The 15131-nt window shown below is 50.7% G+C and overlaps 1 protein-coding gene across 1 annotated transcript in view; it reads left to right on the forward strand.

The window, feature by feature from the left end:
• Window positions 1-8210: 8210 nt before the first annotated feature.
• GCH1 (GTP cyclohydrolase 1) overlaps window positions 8211-15131 on the forward strand; it is a 31603-nt gene continuing 24682 nt past the window's right edge. The window contains exon 1 of the mRNA XM_077819598.1: window positions 8211-8798. Coding sequence (XP_077675724.1) covers window positions 8471-8798 — 328 coding nt within the window. The 5' untranslated portion in view covers window positions 8211-8470. The remainder of the gene's footprint in view (window positions 8799-15131) is intronic.

Here is a 15131-nt window from a genome sequence, read left to right on the forward strand (position 1 = left end):
TGGGCCTGCTAATGGCATGAACTGTTGCTCAGCTCCCGCCTGAGGACCTGAGCCCTTGCCTCACTATTGCCTGTCAGCCATGGGCCGGGCCCAAATGACTGTCTGTGTTTGCCTCTATTGCTCCCGCTGCGAGAGACTCCTGCGGACAGGCTAATTCCCCGTCAGCGACTGGAAGGAAGTAGCGAGGTGGTGTGGTTCCCCACTGTCCTGGAGAAGGATGAGCCCCGGCCAAACCTCTCTACACATGACGGAGAACATGGGCAGCAGTCCCCCGATCCCTGTGAGAAGGGGTCTGAGGAGGAACATGCCCAGGATGACCATGGACAAGCTTTATTAAGTTCTTGGCCCAGAGCAAGCAGCAGGCAGCCCCGCTCCAACAGCAGCAGCAGCTGGTCCAGCAGTTAGGGGCACAGCAGCAACAGCTGATTTTGGAGCTGGGATGCCAGAACCGGACCACTAGCAACAATGTCTGCAGCAGTTGGCGACTCTGCTACCCCGTCCTGCGGAACACCAGCTGGGAGACACTGCTGGGCCATCCAGCGTAGCCCCACCAATCCAGCTGACCAAGATGGGCCCCAACAATGACCCCGAGGCCTTCCTCGTGACCTTTGAAAGGGTGTCATTAGTTGCAGGGTGGGTCTGAAACCAATGGGCCACCCTCCTGGCCCCGTTTCTGATTGGGACCGCCCAAACCGTGTACTGAGGGCTATCTACAGAGGAAGCACGGGACTACACCCAGGTAAAGGCAGCAATCCTAGATGCCTTGGATGATAGCCCGGAAACCTTCCAGCAGCAGTTCTGGAGTCTGACCTATGGGCACCTGACCTATCCTACGAGCACCCCAGTTGGTGGCCCAGGAGCTGAGGGAGGCATGCAAGCGGTGGCTACAGCCTGAGAGTTCCCCCAGATGAGCTCATTGAGCAAGTTATCCTGGAACAATTTGTCCACATCCTCCTGCCGCAAGGAAGGGCCTGGGTCCTCTGCCATCGGTCTGCAACTCTAGCCACCGCCGTCACTCTGATGGAGGATTTCCTTGCGGCTGAGGCCCCGGTGGGACTGGCTATTCGAGCTCACCCACCAGGGCCCAAACGCCCTAACCTAGAGAAGAAGGGGAGAGCCCAGACCGAACTGCGAAACTCTTCGCGGAGCCAGGAGCCCCGGTGTAGATGTCCCGAGGTGCCGGTTCGACAAGCCCCAGCGCCCCTGCACCAGAGGTCAGGGGGACCAATTGAAGCCCCGCAAGGGGCCCAGTGGGAGTGTCCGCCTGGCCTGGGCACCCAGAGCTCAGACCTGTTTCTCCTGTGAGAAATATGGACACCTGCAACGTGACTGCACCGAAATGGACTGCAGCTTCAGTCACGTTTGCGTGGGAGAAACCTGTGCCCCATGGCTGCAGGCCACCAAGATTATGGTGCCAGTAGTTGTCAGGGATTGCCCGACCCTGGCCCTGATTAGCATCTGGCCACAGCCTCAATCAATCTGCTAAAACTTAGGCCTCCCAGCTGATCCGCACCTGGGGACGATCCGGCTGCAGTACAGCCCTACCCCAGTGCCTGAGTCCAGCTAACCATGGATGGGGTCATGTGGCTGATGGTGGTTGGCCTGGCTCCTCAACTAGCCTACCCAGTGATCCTGGGACATGATTGGACAGACTTCCCAGGGGTCCTTCGTTTGAATGCTGAGGAAGGCCCTGAGGTCACCGTAGCGCTGGAAGGGGACTGCCCCAAGACCCGCTCAGAGGAGGGGGAGGAACCAGACTCCAACGGACAGGGAGGAGAGCCTGAGGACCCCCCGCCGGGGCCTGCCGTTGAATCCATGCTTAGCACCCACTTTTGCCAGGACCAAAGGGAGGACCCCACCCTCAGTCGAGCGTATGAGCAGCTAGCAGCCGTTGATGGGACCCTGATCTATCCGTGCCAGGCAAAGCTATGGCCCCATTTTGAGTTGCGCCATGACCATCTCTATCGGGTGGAACAAGACCCCCACACCGGACAGCTCCGGACCCAACTGCTCGTGCCTCGATGTCACCAGTGAGCTGTAATGAAACTTGCCCACGACATCCTGGCTGCAGGGCACTTGGGCCATGAAAAGACCCTCACCCGAATTCTGACACAGTTCTTCTGGGCCAGTGTGCACCAGGAGGTGAAGAACTATTGTAGTTCCTGTCCAGAATGTCAGCTAGCTGCTCCCCCATGGATGCCCAAGGCCCCACTGATTTTCATGCCTGTTGTAGAAACGCCGTTCGAGTGAGCGGCCATGGACTTGGTGGGCCCCCTTCCAAAAAGCATTGCTGGATTTCAGTATGTGCTGGTCATTGACTATGCCACCCATTTCCCCAAAGCAGTACCGCTACAGAGCCTCACCGCCCGAACCATCACTGATGAACTCATTAAGCTCTTCACCCACGTGGGCCTGCCCCAGGAAATCCTTACTGACCAAGGCACCAACTTCACCTCCCAGCTGCTGCGGCGTCCTGGGGATTAAGCAGCTGCGCACCTCCACCTACTACCCACAAACTGACAGCTTGATTGAACGGTTTAACCGTACCCTGAAGGACATACTGCGCAAGTTTCCCGCAGAAGACCTACGCCGGTAGGATCAGCTACTTCCACCCTTGCTTCTGGCAATCCACAAGGTGCCCCAATCCTCCACTAAATTTTCTCCCCTTCGAGCTATTGTATGAACGTCACCCATGGGGGCTGCTGGACTTCATGCGCGAGACATGGGAGCAAGCCCCATCACCTACCCAGGGCCTCCTGAAGTACGTCCTCCCACTCCAGGAACATCTCGCGTAGGCAGGAGCCCTAGCTCAGGAAAACTTAAAGGCCGTGCAGACCCAAACCTATAACCGGGGCACACGGATCCGCGGCTTCAAATCCGGCAATCGGGTCCTGCTCCTCCTGCCCTGGAGTGAGTCAAAGCTACTGTCCCGTTGGCAAGGGAGCTATGAGGTGATCTGAAAGGTCGGATACGTCACTAATGAGATCAACCAGTCCTACCGGCACAAGAAAACTCAGTGATACCATGTCAACCTCCTGAAGCCCTGGTGGAAGCAAGAGGGCCTATTAATTAACCCTTACCCGCCGGACCCAGAGCTGGGCCCCTGTGCACCCTGACAGAGGACCCTGCAGGACCCCAGCTCGGAAACACTTATTGAGGAGCAATGTAAGCAGACCCAGTGCCTCCTGCAGGCGTTCCTGCGAACCTTCACAGTCCAACCGGCCAACATGACCCTAGTTCATCATACCATTCAGACGGAGCCCGGAGCGGTGATCCGGAAGCTGACCAGGCCCTTGCCGCACCTCATGCAGCAAGTCGTTGAGGAGGAAGTACAGGCTATGCTCGACCTGGGAGTCATTGAACCATCGCAGAGCGAATGGCGCAGCCCGGTAGTGCTGGTACCCAAACCTGATGGAACACGGCACTTCTGTATCGACTTCTGATACATCAATACCATTTCAAAATTCGCTGCATATCCGATGCCCCGTGTAGATGAACTACTGGACTGTTTAGGGGAGGCCTACTTCCTCACCACACTCAGTCTGAGCAAAGGGATCCCCCTCGACCCTGCTTCCAGGGAAAAGACTGCATTTGCCACCCCAAAGGGTCTGTATCAATTTACTCGGATGCCCTTCAGCCTCCATGGGACACCAGCAACGTTTCAACGGCTGATGGACTGCATCCTCCAACCCCACCGAGATTACACTGCTGCATACCTGGATGATGTGGTTGTCTATAGCTGCCATTGGGAAGACCACCTAGAGCGGGTAGCTGCGGTCCTGAGGTTCCTGCGGGTAGCCGGGTTGATGGCCAATCCAAAAAATGCTGCATTGGATGGCAAGAGACCACATATCTCGGGTACACCAAAGGGAGAGGACAAGTGAAGCCCCTTGTGGGAAAGGTTCAGGCCCTGGCAGCCTGCCCACTACCCACCATGAAGCATCAAGTGCACCAGTTCCTGGGACTCGTTGGCTACTATTGGCACATTATTCCCTGATTCACGTTGATCGCAGCCCCCTTGACTGGACTTTTGACCAAAGACAGCCCCCGGCATGTGGTTTGGACCCTGGAGCGCGAAGGCGCCTTTCAGCCTGCTCCACCTCATGGCTTTGTGTTTGGATGGAGCTTCCATGTAGACAGGGTGTGTTCCACCCCAACATGCAATGTCCTCACGCACAGCAGGAGGTCATTCACCAGGGCTTGCTGTCAGGCGAAATGGAAACAATTCACTGCCTGGCCTCACTGCCACCATTACTCATTGGACTCCATATCCATTCCTATCCTACTAGACTACCTTCTGCAACTCAGAATGTCGGGCCTTGCCCACAACTCCATCTGGGTCCACCTGACGGTGCTCATGCATTCCTCCCCTGATGGACAGTATCTCTGTTGTCACACTCCTGACTACCGTTTGCTTCCTCAGAGTTCTGCTCAACACCTTTCCTTTAGTGCTCATACCTACCCCTTCTTGGGACCTTTATATTGCTCTCTCTGCCCCCACCAGACCATTCTTTGAACCCCTCGCCATGCGTGCTCTCTCCCATTTTTCAGTGAACACGATCTTCTTGGTGGCCATCACATCGGCATGATGAATTAGCAAACTGGCGGCCATGATGGCTGACCCCTCCACTCCATCTTCCACAAGGACAAGGTCTCCTTACACCTGCACCCCAAATTCATTCCTAAGGTGGTGTCTGCATTCCACCTCATCCAGTGCATCCGCCTCCCAGTCTTCTATCCCAAACCCCAGACCTCCCACAGGGACAGAGCACTGCACTCTCTCGACATCTAACATGCACTGGCTTTCTACCTCCAACACACCCATGCCTTCCGGGTTTCACCCAAACTCTTCGTTGCCATTGCCTAATGTTGCAAGGGACAAGCCCTTTCCTCGCAGCACATCTCCAAATGGATATCCCATTTCATTCACAAATGCTACACTCTCTCTAATGTCACTCCACCTCCTAGAGTCACTGCTAACTCCACGCGGGTGCAGATGGAGGACATTTGCCGGGCAGCCATGCGGAGCTCTGTCCAATCTTTCCCTTCTCAGTACACCATTGCCCCAGCAGCAGCTGCAGATGCAGCCATAGGCAGTGCCGTACTACAGACTGACTTCTTGCAAGTCTTTGCACTCCACACTGATCACTGCTTCCTACTCACCCACATTTTGAATGCATATAGGGACCATCACTTGAAGAGAAGGAGATTACTTACCTGTAACTGGAGTTCTTTGAGATGTGTGATTCCCTATTTGGATTCCAATACCTCCCTCCATCCCCTTTGCTATAGACTACACTGCTTAGCGGTAAAGAGGAATACTGGAACGGTGTCACCCTGCATGGCCTCTTATAGCCTCGCCTGGAGACACGAGGAGAACACACATGCATGTCAATGGACACTGCTATGAATCATTCCGGCGCATGGCATGCATGCCCAAGTTTGGAATCTAAATAGGGACCACAGATCTTAAAGAACCTCCAGTTACAGGTAAGTAACCTTCTCTTTTCAGCCTGTGGTCCATGGATCTCGGGGAGTGGGGGTCCGCAAACTATGTCTCCAATTTCCAAAGGGGTCCGCACCTCCATTTGAAATTTTTTAGGGGTGGGCAACTGAAAAAAGGTTGAAAACCACTGAACTAGATCATTCAGCCCACATTTTCACTTTGAACAACCAACCCACAGCCTTAATCCTGCCCCTAAATATGACCTTGCCCACACATGCAGACTTCAGTACTAACGTCTTCCTAAAACCGCCAAATGTAAACAATCACTACTACAGAGCATCCATTCACACAACTCTCCTTCAACATGGCAGAGAAACCTATCGTCGACTACTTGCAATCTGATCTCCCCCAACTTCACTTACATGTGTAAGCAGAGTCAGGATGAGCTCTACCCTGACATCAGGTGGCAAGTTGTGGCGGGTTTTGGAAATGAACTTCAGGGGCTGATCTCATTTGCATAGGCACACCCACCCCACCTAGATGGTCACTTTGGCTGCTGTAGGAGCCCCAGTTTCTCTGTTATTGGGGCAGGAAGAATAAACTGTTATCCTGATTATGTGAATCAAGGACAGTGGAACTGTACTTGGCATTTTGTTATGATGGAGGGACTCGCCATCAACTAAGAAGCACTTGCTAGGCCAGGGTCATGGGTTCCAAAACCTAGTGAATTGAGAGAGGTTGGGGACAGGTATAACTTAGATAATTTTTTCATTTCAAGGTCTAAGAGACACAGACAAGGTTTTCATCTCGAGGCTAAAAGACCAAAAACATCAAGACACTTGATCACAGCCCTTGATAGGCCAACTTACACTTGATGGTGTGGGCCCCTGGTGAGGGCCCTAAATGCCAATTGCACCTTCTCCTCCCTCCACTGTGGAATATCAGAGCTAGTTTTGATTCCATTAGGAGTCTAGTTACAGGCTGCTGAGCTGAATTCACTTTGGGTCAATGGTGCACCAGCACTGAGGCTTCCCTACTACAAGCTGAAATCACTAAAGAGCTAAAATCACTGAGTGCTGTGTTAAAGGGGCGGGGGGGGGGGGCTGAAGATATATTGCAGAGAGGCTCATGGGATGGCTGGTGGACCAGTTCGTGGGATGGCTGGCGGAACAGAGCAGTTCGCGGAACAGCTGGTAGAGCAGAGCAGCTGGCAGAGTAGTTTGCAGGACGGCTGCAGCAGTTCACGGGATAGCTGGTGGAGCGGAGCAATTCGTGGGGACAGCTGGTGGAGCAGAGTGGAGCCCCATGGAGGGGCGGGGCAGTTGGCTTTGGACAATGTAAGGTGCCCCTTAACTCCCCCCCCCCCGATTTCCACAGAGGCTGGGAGGTAAAACTCTGCAGATAAACTTTCAAACTTTGGGGCTGCACTGACCAGGGACAGATACTTTTGGGACTTTGGGTGACTTTTGGGTTGCTGGACTCAAGAACCAAAGGGAAAGGACATGGCCCAATTTGCTTGGGATGGATTTTTGCTCATGGGTTGTGTTATGAATCCTGTTGGTAGTATTTCCGCAACATAAAGCCACGTTGTTTCTCTCTGTTATTAAAAGGCTTTTGCTACACTCCGCCTCTGTGCTTGCGAGAGGGGAAGTATTGCCTCTTAGAGGCGCCCAGCGGGGGTGGTATATATTTGTCCCAGGTCACTGGGTGGGGGCTCGAGCCGGTTTTGCATTGTGGTGTTGGAATGGAACCCCTCAATACTGAACCTGGCCCTTGTTGCTGTCAACTCTGATGGGCAGAAGGGTTACACACACAATACCAAACCACCCTCAGAGCTATGTCCAATGTAACTCATGAAAGCCATGCCAGCTCCCTAGTACAGTAAGTGCACACACTGGATCAGTTAAGGCTGAAGGGAGCTAGGTAGGAGAATTGATGAGTGGAGTGTCCCTAGGGATGTTGAATGGTTTGCTGCCTAGATCTTTGCTCTTTAGTGTCTGTGGGGGTGGGCTCTGTAGTCAAGGAAGCAACCCTAATATAAAGCCAAGTCCTCATAGTGTGAATATGTTTGTTCTTACCAGGGATGGTGCAACAAATGGAAATGCTTTATTGTATATTTGCATACTATTCTGAGCAATTTGCAGGGAAGGGTGAGATCGTTCCTGGAGCTCAGCATTAACGGTACAAGTTTCAGAGCGGTACCTGTGTTAGTCTGTATCAGCAAAAAAGAAGAGTCGTCCTTGTGGCACCTTAGAGACTAACACATTTATTTGGGCACAGGTACTCCTCCTTCCATTAACTGAACCCTGGCCTTGGTCGCACGCTGCTGACCACGGGCTTCAGCAGTTTCCCCGAATCGATTGCCAAGGGCCCAGCCCCTGCAGCTGAAATGAGCAGCAGGATCCAGAGCCAGCCTGGACGGATAAGGCCCCTGGCTTGGGGCGCACTAGGGCTTCGGCTTCTGAGGCATGAGGCGCCCCCCACAGAGCTACACCCCCCACGGGCGGGGAGCCCGGTGACAGCGGGACTCGACCCGGCCACTCCCTTCCCCCAGCGCCTGGGGCGGGGCAGGGAACCTGTTGGGCAGCCGCTGCTTCCGTCTCCTTTACCCCGCGGGCCGTGATCCTCTTATAGGCGGCCGGGCTGCGTGACGCACGGGCCCGGGCGCCCAATGGGAGCGGCGCGGGCCCCGCGACCGGAGCCCGACGCGCTATAAAGAGGGGGACAGCGCCGGGAAGTGCGAGCCGAGAGCCCTGGACGCGGAGCTCGCAGGTCGTCCCGGCCCCGCGCGGAGCGCACGGACTCCCAGCCCTCTCCCCGGGCCGGGCGCACGGAGACCCGGCACTCCTGGGCGCAGACGCTCCCCTGTCCCGGGCGCGGGGCACCCCTTCCCCGCCGGGGCGCACGGACTCCCCCAGCGCCGGGCACTGCCTGGGCCCCCTCCCCCGAGGGTAGCGTGATTCTCTCCTTCCCAGCCCGACCCGCCCCCCAAGTCCCGGGCGCACGGACCGAGTCCTTGGGTCGATGGAGAAGGGGAAGCTGGGGGCGCTGCTGGAGCAGCCGCCGCGGACGGTGAGCTGCAATGGGTACGCGCTGCCGGAGGAGAAGCCGCCGCCGGAGAAGCCCCGCTACGCGCAGGGCACCAGCGCGCAGTGCCTGGACAGCTGGAAGGAGGAGAGGACCCGCAGCGAGGAGGACAATGAGATGAACCTGCCCAACCTGGCCGCCGCCTACACCACCATCCTGCGCTCGCTGGGCGAGGACCCCGAGCGGCAGGGGCTGCTCAGGACCCCTTGGAGGGCAGCCACTGCCATGCAGTTCTTCACCAAGGGCTACCAGGAGACCATCTCAGGTATGGGGTGCATAGGGGACCCCCATCCCATCTCAGGAATAGGAGGCGTGTACGGTGCAGGGGTGCCCCTGTCATCACTGTGGGAGAAGGGCGCAGGTAGCCCCCAAACCAGGACATCTGTCATTTGTGAGGACCCTATGGGTGTAAGATGTCTCCACTATCAGGAGGCCTGCTGAGATATTGAAGTTTGAGGGTGCAGGGCTCTACTCCAGCAACAGGAGAGCAGCAGGAGGGCTAGAGATGAAGTGGATGATACAGGGCTATTCCTAGAGGCTAGGGCAAAATAGTGCCCCTGAAAAAGGCAGAAAGAGTAAAACTTCTGTGTTAAATCCAGAAAACTTTCCTTATTGTAAACATTACACACCGCCTAAAGCAATCCAGCTACCAGAGTAACACATTCAGGACTCCTGACCCTGTGTAGAGATGAGGAAATACAGGAAAGTTGCCCTCAGTGTGTCATCCATGATGGAATCAAATAGGATGGTTCCGCCTCCTCCCCGCCACCCAACTCCAAGGTTTACTTTTGATTAAAGTTGGGTGAAATATCAGCTCCTTGCAGTAGTGGAGCAGACCTGTGCTCAATAAATCACTGAGGGAAAATTCTTGAAACACATCACTGCAGTAGCCTTCAAACAAAAACTCTACTTCCTGCTGACTCAAACAGCTGCCAGCTTAACTAGACAGAGTGGGGAAACTCCTAGGGGAAAAAAGTGTGTCACTGATCCTCTGATTTCCTGCATATTCCTGCTTTTAAAATGCTTTTAAAAATGTCTACTTCCTCTTATCAGGTGTGCCTCAATTGGAGGGAGGAGGGGTGGGGGAATGTCATAAGGATCTCCTGATGCCAGGAGACTTCAGGGTAGGTAGAGAAGGCAGTGCCTACCCTGATTTGACTGGAGTATATTGACCAGAGTTGCAAGCATGCACTGAACACATCTGACAGTGTTGTCTACTTACTCCCAGATATTGCCAGTTTCCACTGCATCATGCAGTGTGGGGTTTTTTCTTTTTGAAAGCTTGTGCACTTTTTTAACCCCGTTGGCCTAGTTGTATGAGACTTGTGTAGATTTTGAGGCTTGCTCATCAGATTTGAGGTGATAAGCAAGCCAGAGTAAGCAAATTTAATATAAGCCTCCATGATCTTGTTTTCCTTAAACAGTTTATAAACTGAAATCTCTGATGTAATTTAACTGTTGTCTCATGACTGCTCCACTATAATATTGTCAGTTTAGTGCTACTTTATATTGGCTTATCCAGGGTGTAGGTGAGAAACAGTGTAGCCCACGAAAGCTTATGCTCTAATAAATGTGTTAGTCTCTAAGGTGCCACAAGTACTCCTGTTCTTTTTGCAGATACAGACTAACACGGCTGCGACTCTGAAACCTGCTTTCTCAATGTTTCTCCTTTTCTTAGTCCCTAACCTTGCAAACTACTTGCAGCTAAATTTTCCAGGTGTCAACTTTAAACTCAAATAGTGCTGACTGGGCAAAGCAAGAAGGATATTGAGCCCTTGCCCTGCCGTCTAAACTCTCTGGTTAGAGACAAATTTTACAATGCCTGTCCAGTGTCTAGCACAGGGGTCCCCAACGCGGTGCCTGCGGGCACAATGAGGCTTGCCGGGGCAGTTGTATGCGCCCGCAGGACACCGCCTGCCGAAATGCCACCGCGGAGCACGGCTACTGGAGAACCGCCCTCTGAAATGCCACCGAGAAGCTTTGCTGTTTTTTGGCAGCATTTCGGTGGTGACGCTTCCCCACAGAAAGGTTGGGGACCACTGGTCTAGCACAATAGGGTCTTAACCTGAATGGGGACTCTAAATGCTACTTTAACACAAATCATAGTACCGGGGTTTGAAAATCTCACTGCTGCTCCCCAGTCTCAAGTGAGTACATGGTAGATTAGCAATTTCTATAGGATTCAAGCATCAACTTTTTAAAAAGCCTTGTGATTGCAAAAGACCAAATATAAACCAATGCAGTTGTCTTCTATGATCTACAGCTCCACTGTCTACTTTTGTTCATAGCATTGTCAAGCAGCAGTATTGTGAAACTAACAAGATCATGGTCAGTTTCATGGCTGCTATCCAAACCCTTATGGTGTCAGTGACACAGTCAGGAGCTGTGCCAATGGCATGCTGTTGCTGAATGGAAAAGCTGAGCCACAGCAGAGGCAGCAGGTACTGGTATTCTTCGCAAGGGAGGAGAAACCAAAAAAAGAGACTGGAGGAGAAAGAGGAAGGTTTGTGCCAATGTTCTTCTCTCGTACCAACTCCATTGCTGCTTTGATGGGGAGAAGGGACAAAAGCCATCTCCTCCCTTCCTGTAGCTAGAGGCACATGAATCTTACAGTAATTGCACCCAGATAATTATGTGAAAATGGAGGCACCCCAAAGGTTCAGTAACAGCACCCTCCCCTTGCCGACAGCCATGTGTGACATATGGGACTGCACATCTCATTAGGCTATTGCCCTTGGACTTCACTAGTAGAACATTTCACCCTTGCCTTTCACTAGTGCATTTAGTCCTTCTGCTTGTAGGTATCTGCTACACTTTTCAAACCTGGCTTTACACCCACAGACTTACACATTGTTCCCCCACTCTTCCTTGATGAGGGGGTCAAAGAGTTAGCTGAGCAAATATATAGCTTGTAACTATATGTGTGTAACTTTCCTGGCAGTCTTGGTTTATTTCTTATTCTGTAAGAACACTGCTTCGGCAGAAAATCTTGAGATTTTATAAATGGAAAGTGTGAAAGTCCCACATCAATAATTAAAAAAGGAGGGAAAAAAAGAGTATAACTCTGTTGCAAATGAAAACTTATCTGCATGCTGGTGCTGAATGCTGGGTCCCCGAGAGAGGTGTATAGATGTGGGTACTCACCTGGCTGTAACTCAAAGGCAGCTCAAAAAGAGCTAGTTTATTACAAGCAGGAAGGTGTGGAAAGATAAACCTGGAGGTGTCTGCAGTCCACTTCAGAGCTCCCAGTCAACTCCTAATTTTCCTCTTATCACCCTGCTTGCTGCCTGGTAGATGGTTCTCATTTGTCTGACTACAGGGCATCAGCCTGGGACCACCATGTAAAGTCAACTGAGATGTCCCATGATAGCCAGCTGTCTCTTCTCTGTGCCAGTGTCTAAACCCCACTCCTTGGGCAACATCCCTGGGAACTGACCTAATTTCTAGCTCATTCAGTAGCACTTCATCCCTGCTATGCCATCTGCTCCCTGGTGGATTCTGAATGGGCTGTCCCCATCCCCCATCTCATGAGGGAGCACCGCATTAGGCAGTTAGGTCACAGCACTCCTCTCCCCAGTGTGGTGTCAGAGAGGGACCGGGGGAGGCTGCGTTGCAGCAAGGCATGTCAACTATTTAGTTGCTTGCCACTGACAATTTTTAAAAAACCAAAATACGACTTATTCTGATGTGGAAACTTTCTCACGTGTGACCCAACCATCTCCCTTTGGAGCTCAGTCATAGAGTGGGTGGCACAGAGCTTTGGAGGATGGCAGGAAAAAAAAAAAACTTCATGGAAGACCCAGTTGGGACAATTTTCTGGCAGCCTCTCACATAAGGAGTGTCCTCCATGCTCTGAAGATGTGTTCATGGACAGGAGGGCAGAACTGGGTCAAAATACCTTGCAGAAGCTTCTGCACAATAACCAGACTTAGTGATGTGGCTTTGTGGCTTTATTTTTGGACTATTTTTCAAAGGCGAAATGAGGCTGCAGTGCGAATATGGTGCTCATTTTCCCCCTCCCCCCATCATAAGCGGAAGCATCATCATTTTCCAGTCGCTCCACTCCTCTTCCCCTCCCCCATCCTCTCTCCCCCAAAGAACAACCCCTCTCATTCTCCAGTTGAAAGCAGACAGTCCTTCTCTCCCCCTGCCCCCCATTGGCTAGGTTGGAGAGGAAACTGTTGTGGCTGGGGGTGAAACCTGTGGTTACCTGGCAAAATGTGCAGGTGCTGAGAAGACTAGACTTAGGAGCTGACGCTGCTTTAACCTCCATAATGTAGATCCTTAAATGCAGTTATAAGAAGAAAGGTGCTATATTTAAAAAAAACCACAAAACTATTTATATCTAAACACTTCAGGGCAGGGACTGTTTCTTACTATTTTTGTACAGCTCCTAGCACAATGGAGCTTTGATCTTGTTGGGGCATCTAGTCCCAGCTGTAAGACACAGAGTGCGGATACCATCTTGTCACACTTCTGTGGCTGCAGAGAGCCAAATCCGAGGAAGGAATTCAAATAGCTAGAAATAGTCCAAGTGTATGCAATATGACAACAGGGTTTTAAAATCCTAGATCTGAGTATCTGTATTTCTAGTTATACAATGGGATGTGTGATAGCTTATTTCTAAAGAAATTAGTCTTTAGTTTGCTGTAAAGATCCCAGAGAAAATTCTGATGTTCAATAAACTCAGATATCAAACTTAGTGAAGACCATATAGAGACTGTAAGGTCAGGAGACGTACGTAGTATAAAACATGTGCCAATGTATAAAATGTTCAGCTTAACTCTGTCTAGAAATGAAAATGGGCTGTCATGTTGTTTTGTCTCTTTGATTCTGAATGCTATATATTAATCTTGAATTCTGAATTGGCTGAAAGAGGTGGGCAAAATCCAGAGTTTTCTGGCTAGCTATTGGCTATACCTCTGAATCTCCTTACCTACCCTGCAGCCACCTCCATCTCACCTGGTGAAATCAGAAAGGAGAAAGCAGGAGAGCTGTGAATGCAAGGTCATACGACTTTGTGTATGACTGGCATTTTCCAAAGCTCATGTTTTAATGTATTTGGATTGTACAGTGTCATCTACCATTAGTATTTTCAAAGATTGCCCACAAAGAAGAAAAAAGTACTGTGGTTTTGCCCTATTCTGTTTCTTTAGGGTGTGTAAGAAAGACCTGAAAGGCTTTAAGTATTTTTCTGCCTGGAAACTTATTCACCTTCTTGAAAGAGCAGAAACATTTAATCTTCTTGTCTTTGTTGTCAGACTTTTGTGATTTAAGACTCGATTGGGAGAGTTTTAACCTTAACTGAAAAGCTTTTTTTAGCAAAGAGCTTTCTTTCAATTTTTTTGGTTTTAGCAACTATTAAAAATAATTTAAAAAAAAAATTTGGAACCACCTGGATAAAACTGTCATGCTGTCTGGAGTGGTTCATGACCTTGAGTGTAAACCTCAGGGCAAACTGTCAAGACGCAGGGCAGAGACCCCAAACTTACTGTGTGTTCTAGAATTAGATTTCACCGACCCAGTAACAAATGTGAACTCCTGTCAGTCTCACCGTGGAGTCACAGACAGTCCCTTTGGGCACTCCAGTCTATCTTGCCAACAAGGCAAGCTGGACTTAGTGATAGTTGGTTGCCATACACCAATGGTAATCAATTCCTTTTTTTGTCAAGGTCCAAATTTCTTGGTCAAGTCCAGACTCCAGAGAAAATAATACAAAAATAATAACAATGATGATAATAAGTAAATAAAAAGATTTCACGGTCCATTCAAAAGCATCTGGTGGTCCTGATTTGGCCTGCAGTCTGCCTATTGACTACCCTGTCATACACCAAAGATCTCAAAAGATTCAAGGTTTCAGAGTAACAGCCGTGTTAGTCTGTATTCGCAAAAAGAAAAGGAGTACTTGTGGCACCTTAGAGACTAACCAATTTATTTGAGCATGAGCTTTCGTGAGCTACAGCTCACTTCATCGGATGCATACCGTGGAAACTGCAGCAGACTTTATATATACACAGAGAATATGAAACAATACCTCCTCCCACCCCACTGTCCTGCTGGTCAGTGGGGTGGGAGGAGGTATTGTTTCATATTCTCTGTGTATATATAAAGTCTGCTGCAGTTTCCACGGTATGCATCTGATGAAGTGAGCTGTAGCTCACGAAAGCTCATGCTCAAATAAATTGGTTAGTCTCTAAGGTGCCACAAGTACTCCTTTTCTTTTTGAAAAGATTCAAGGTGCTTCCAGTCCCAAGAGAGCAGTCACATACTCCAGTTCAATTTGTACCTCACACCAAAGACGAAGCTTGTATCCAATCCTATAGTAAACTGACTGAAGATTTATTAACTAGGAAAAAGAAATGAGTTATTGACAGGTTAAAGCAGGTAAGCATATATCCACAAATGAGTTACTGTCTATGGTTTTAAAAAGTGACAGAGCTGTAGTAACCTGTCCGCACAAAATGTCTTTTAGGGCTAACCCAGGCTGAGCCTGGGGATCTCTGCTGCTGTTTCCTAGCTCCAGCCCTATGAGATTTCAAATAGCAAAGACAGAGAGAAAATTTTCCTGTGTCCTTGTGTTATCCCCTTCTTCCAGCAT

The sequence above is a fragment of the Eretmochelys imbricata genome, chromosome 6 (genome assembly GCF_965152235.1).
Source record: "Eretmochelys imbricata isolate rEreImb1 chromosome 6, rEreImb1.hap1, whole genome shotgun sequence".
Lineage (NCBI taxonomy): Eukaryota > Metazoa > Chordata > Testudines > Cheloniidae > Eretmochelys > Eretmochelys imbricata.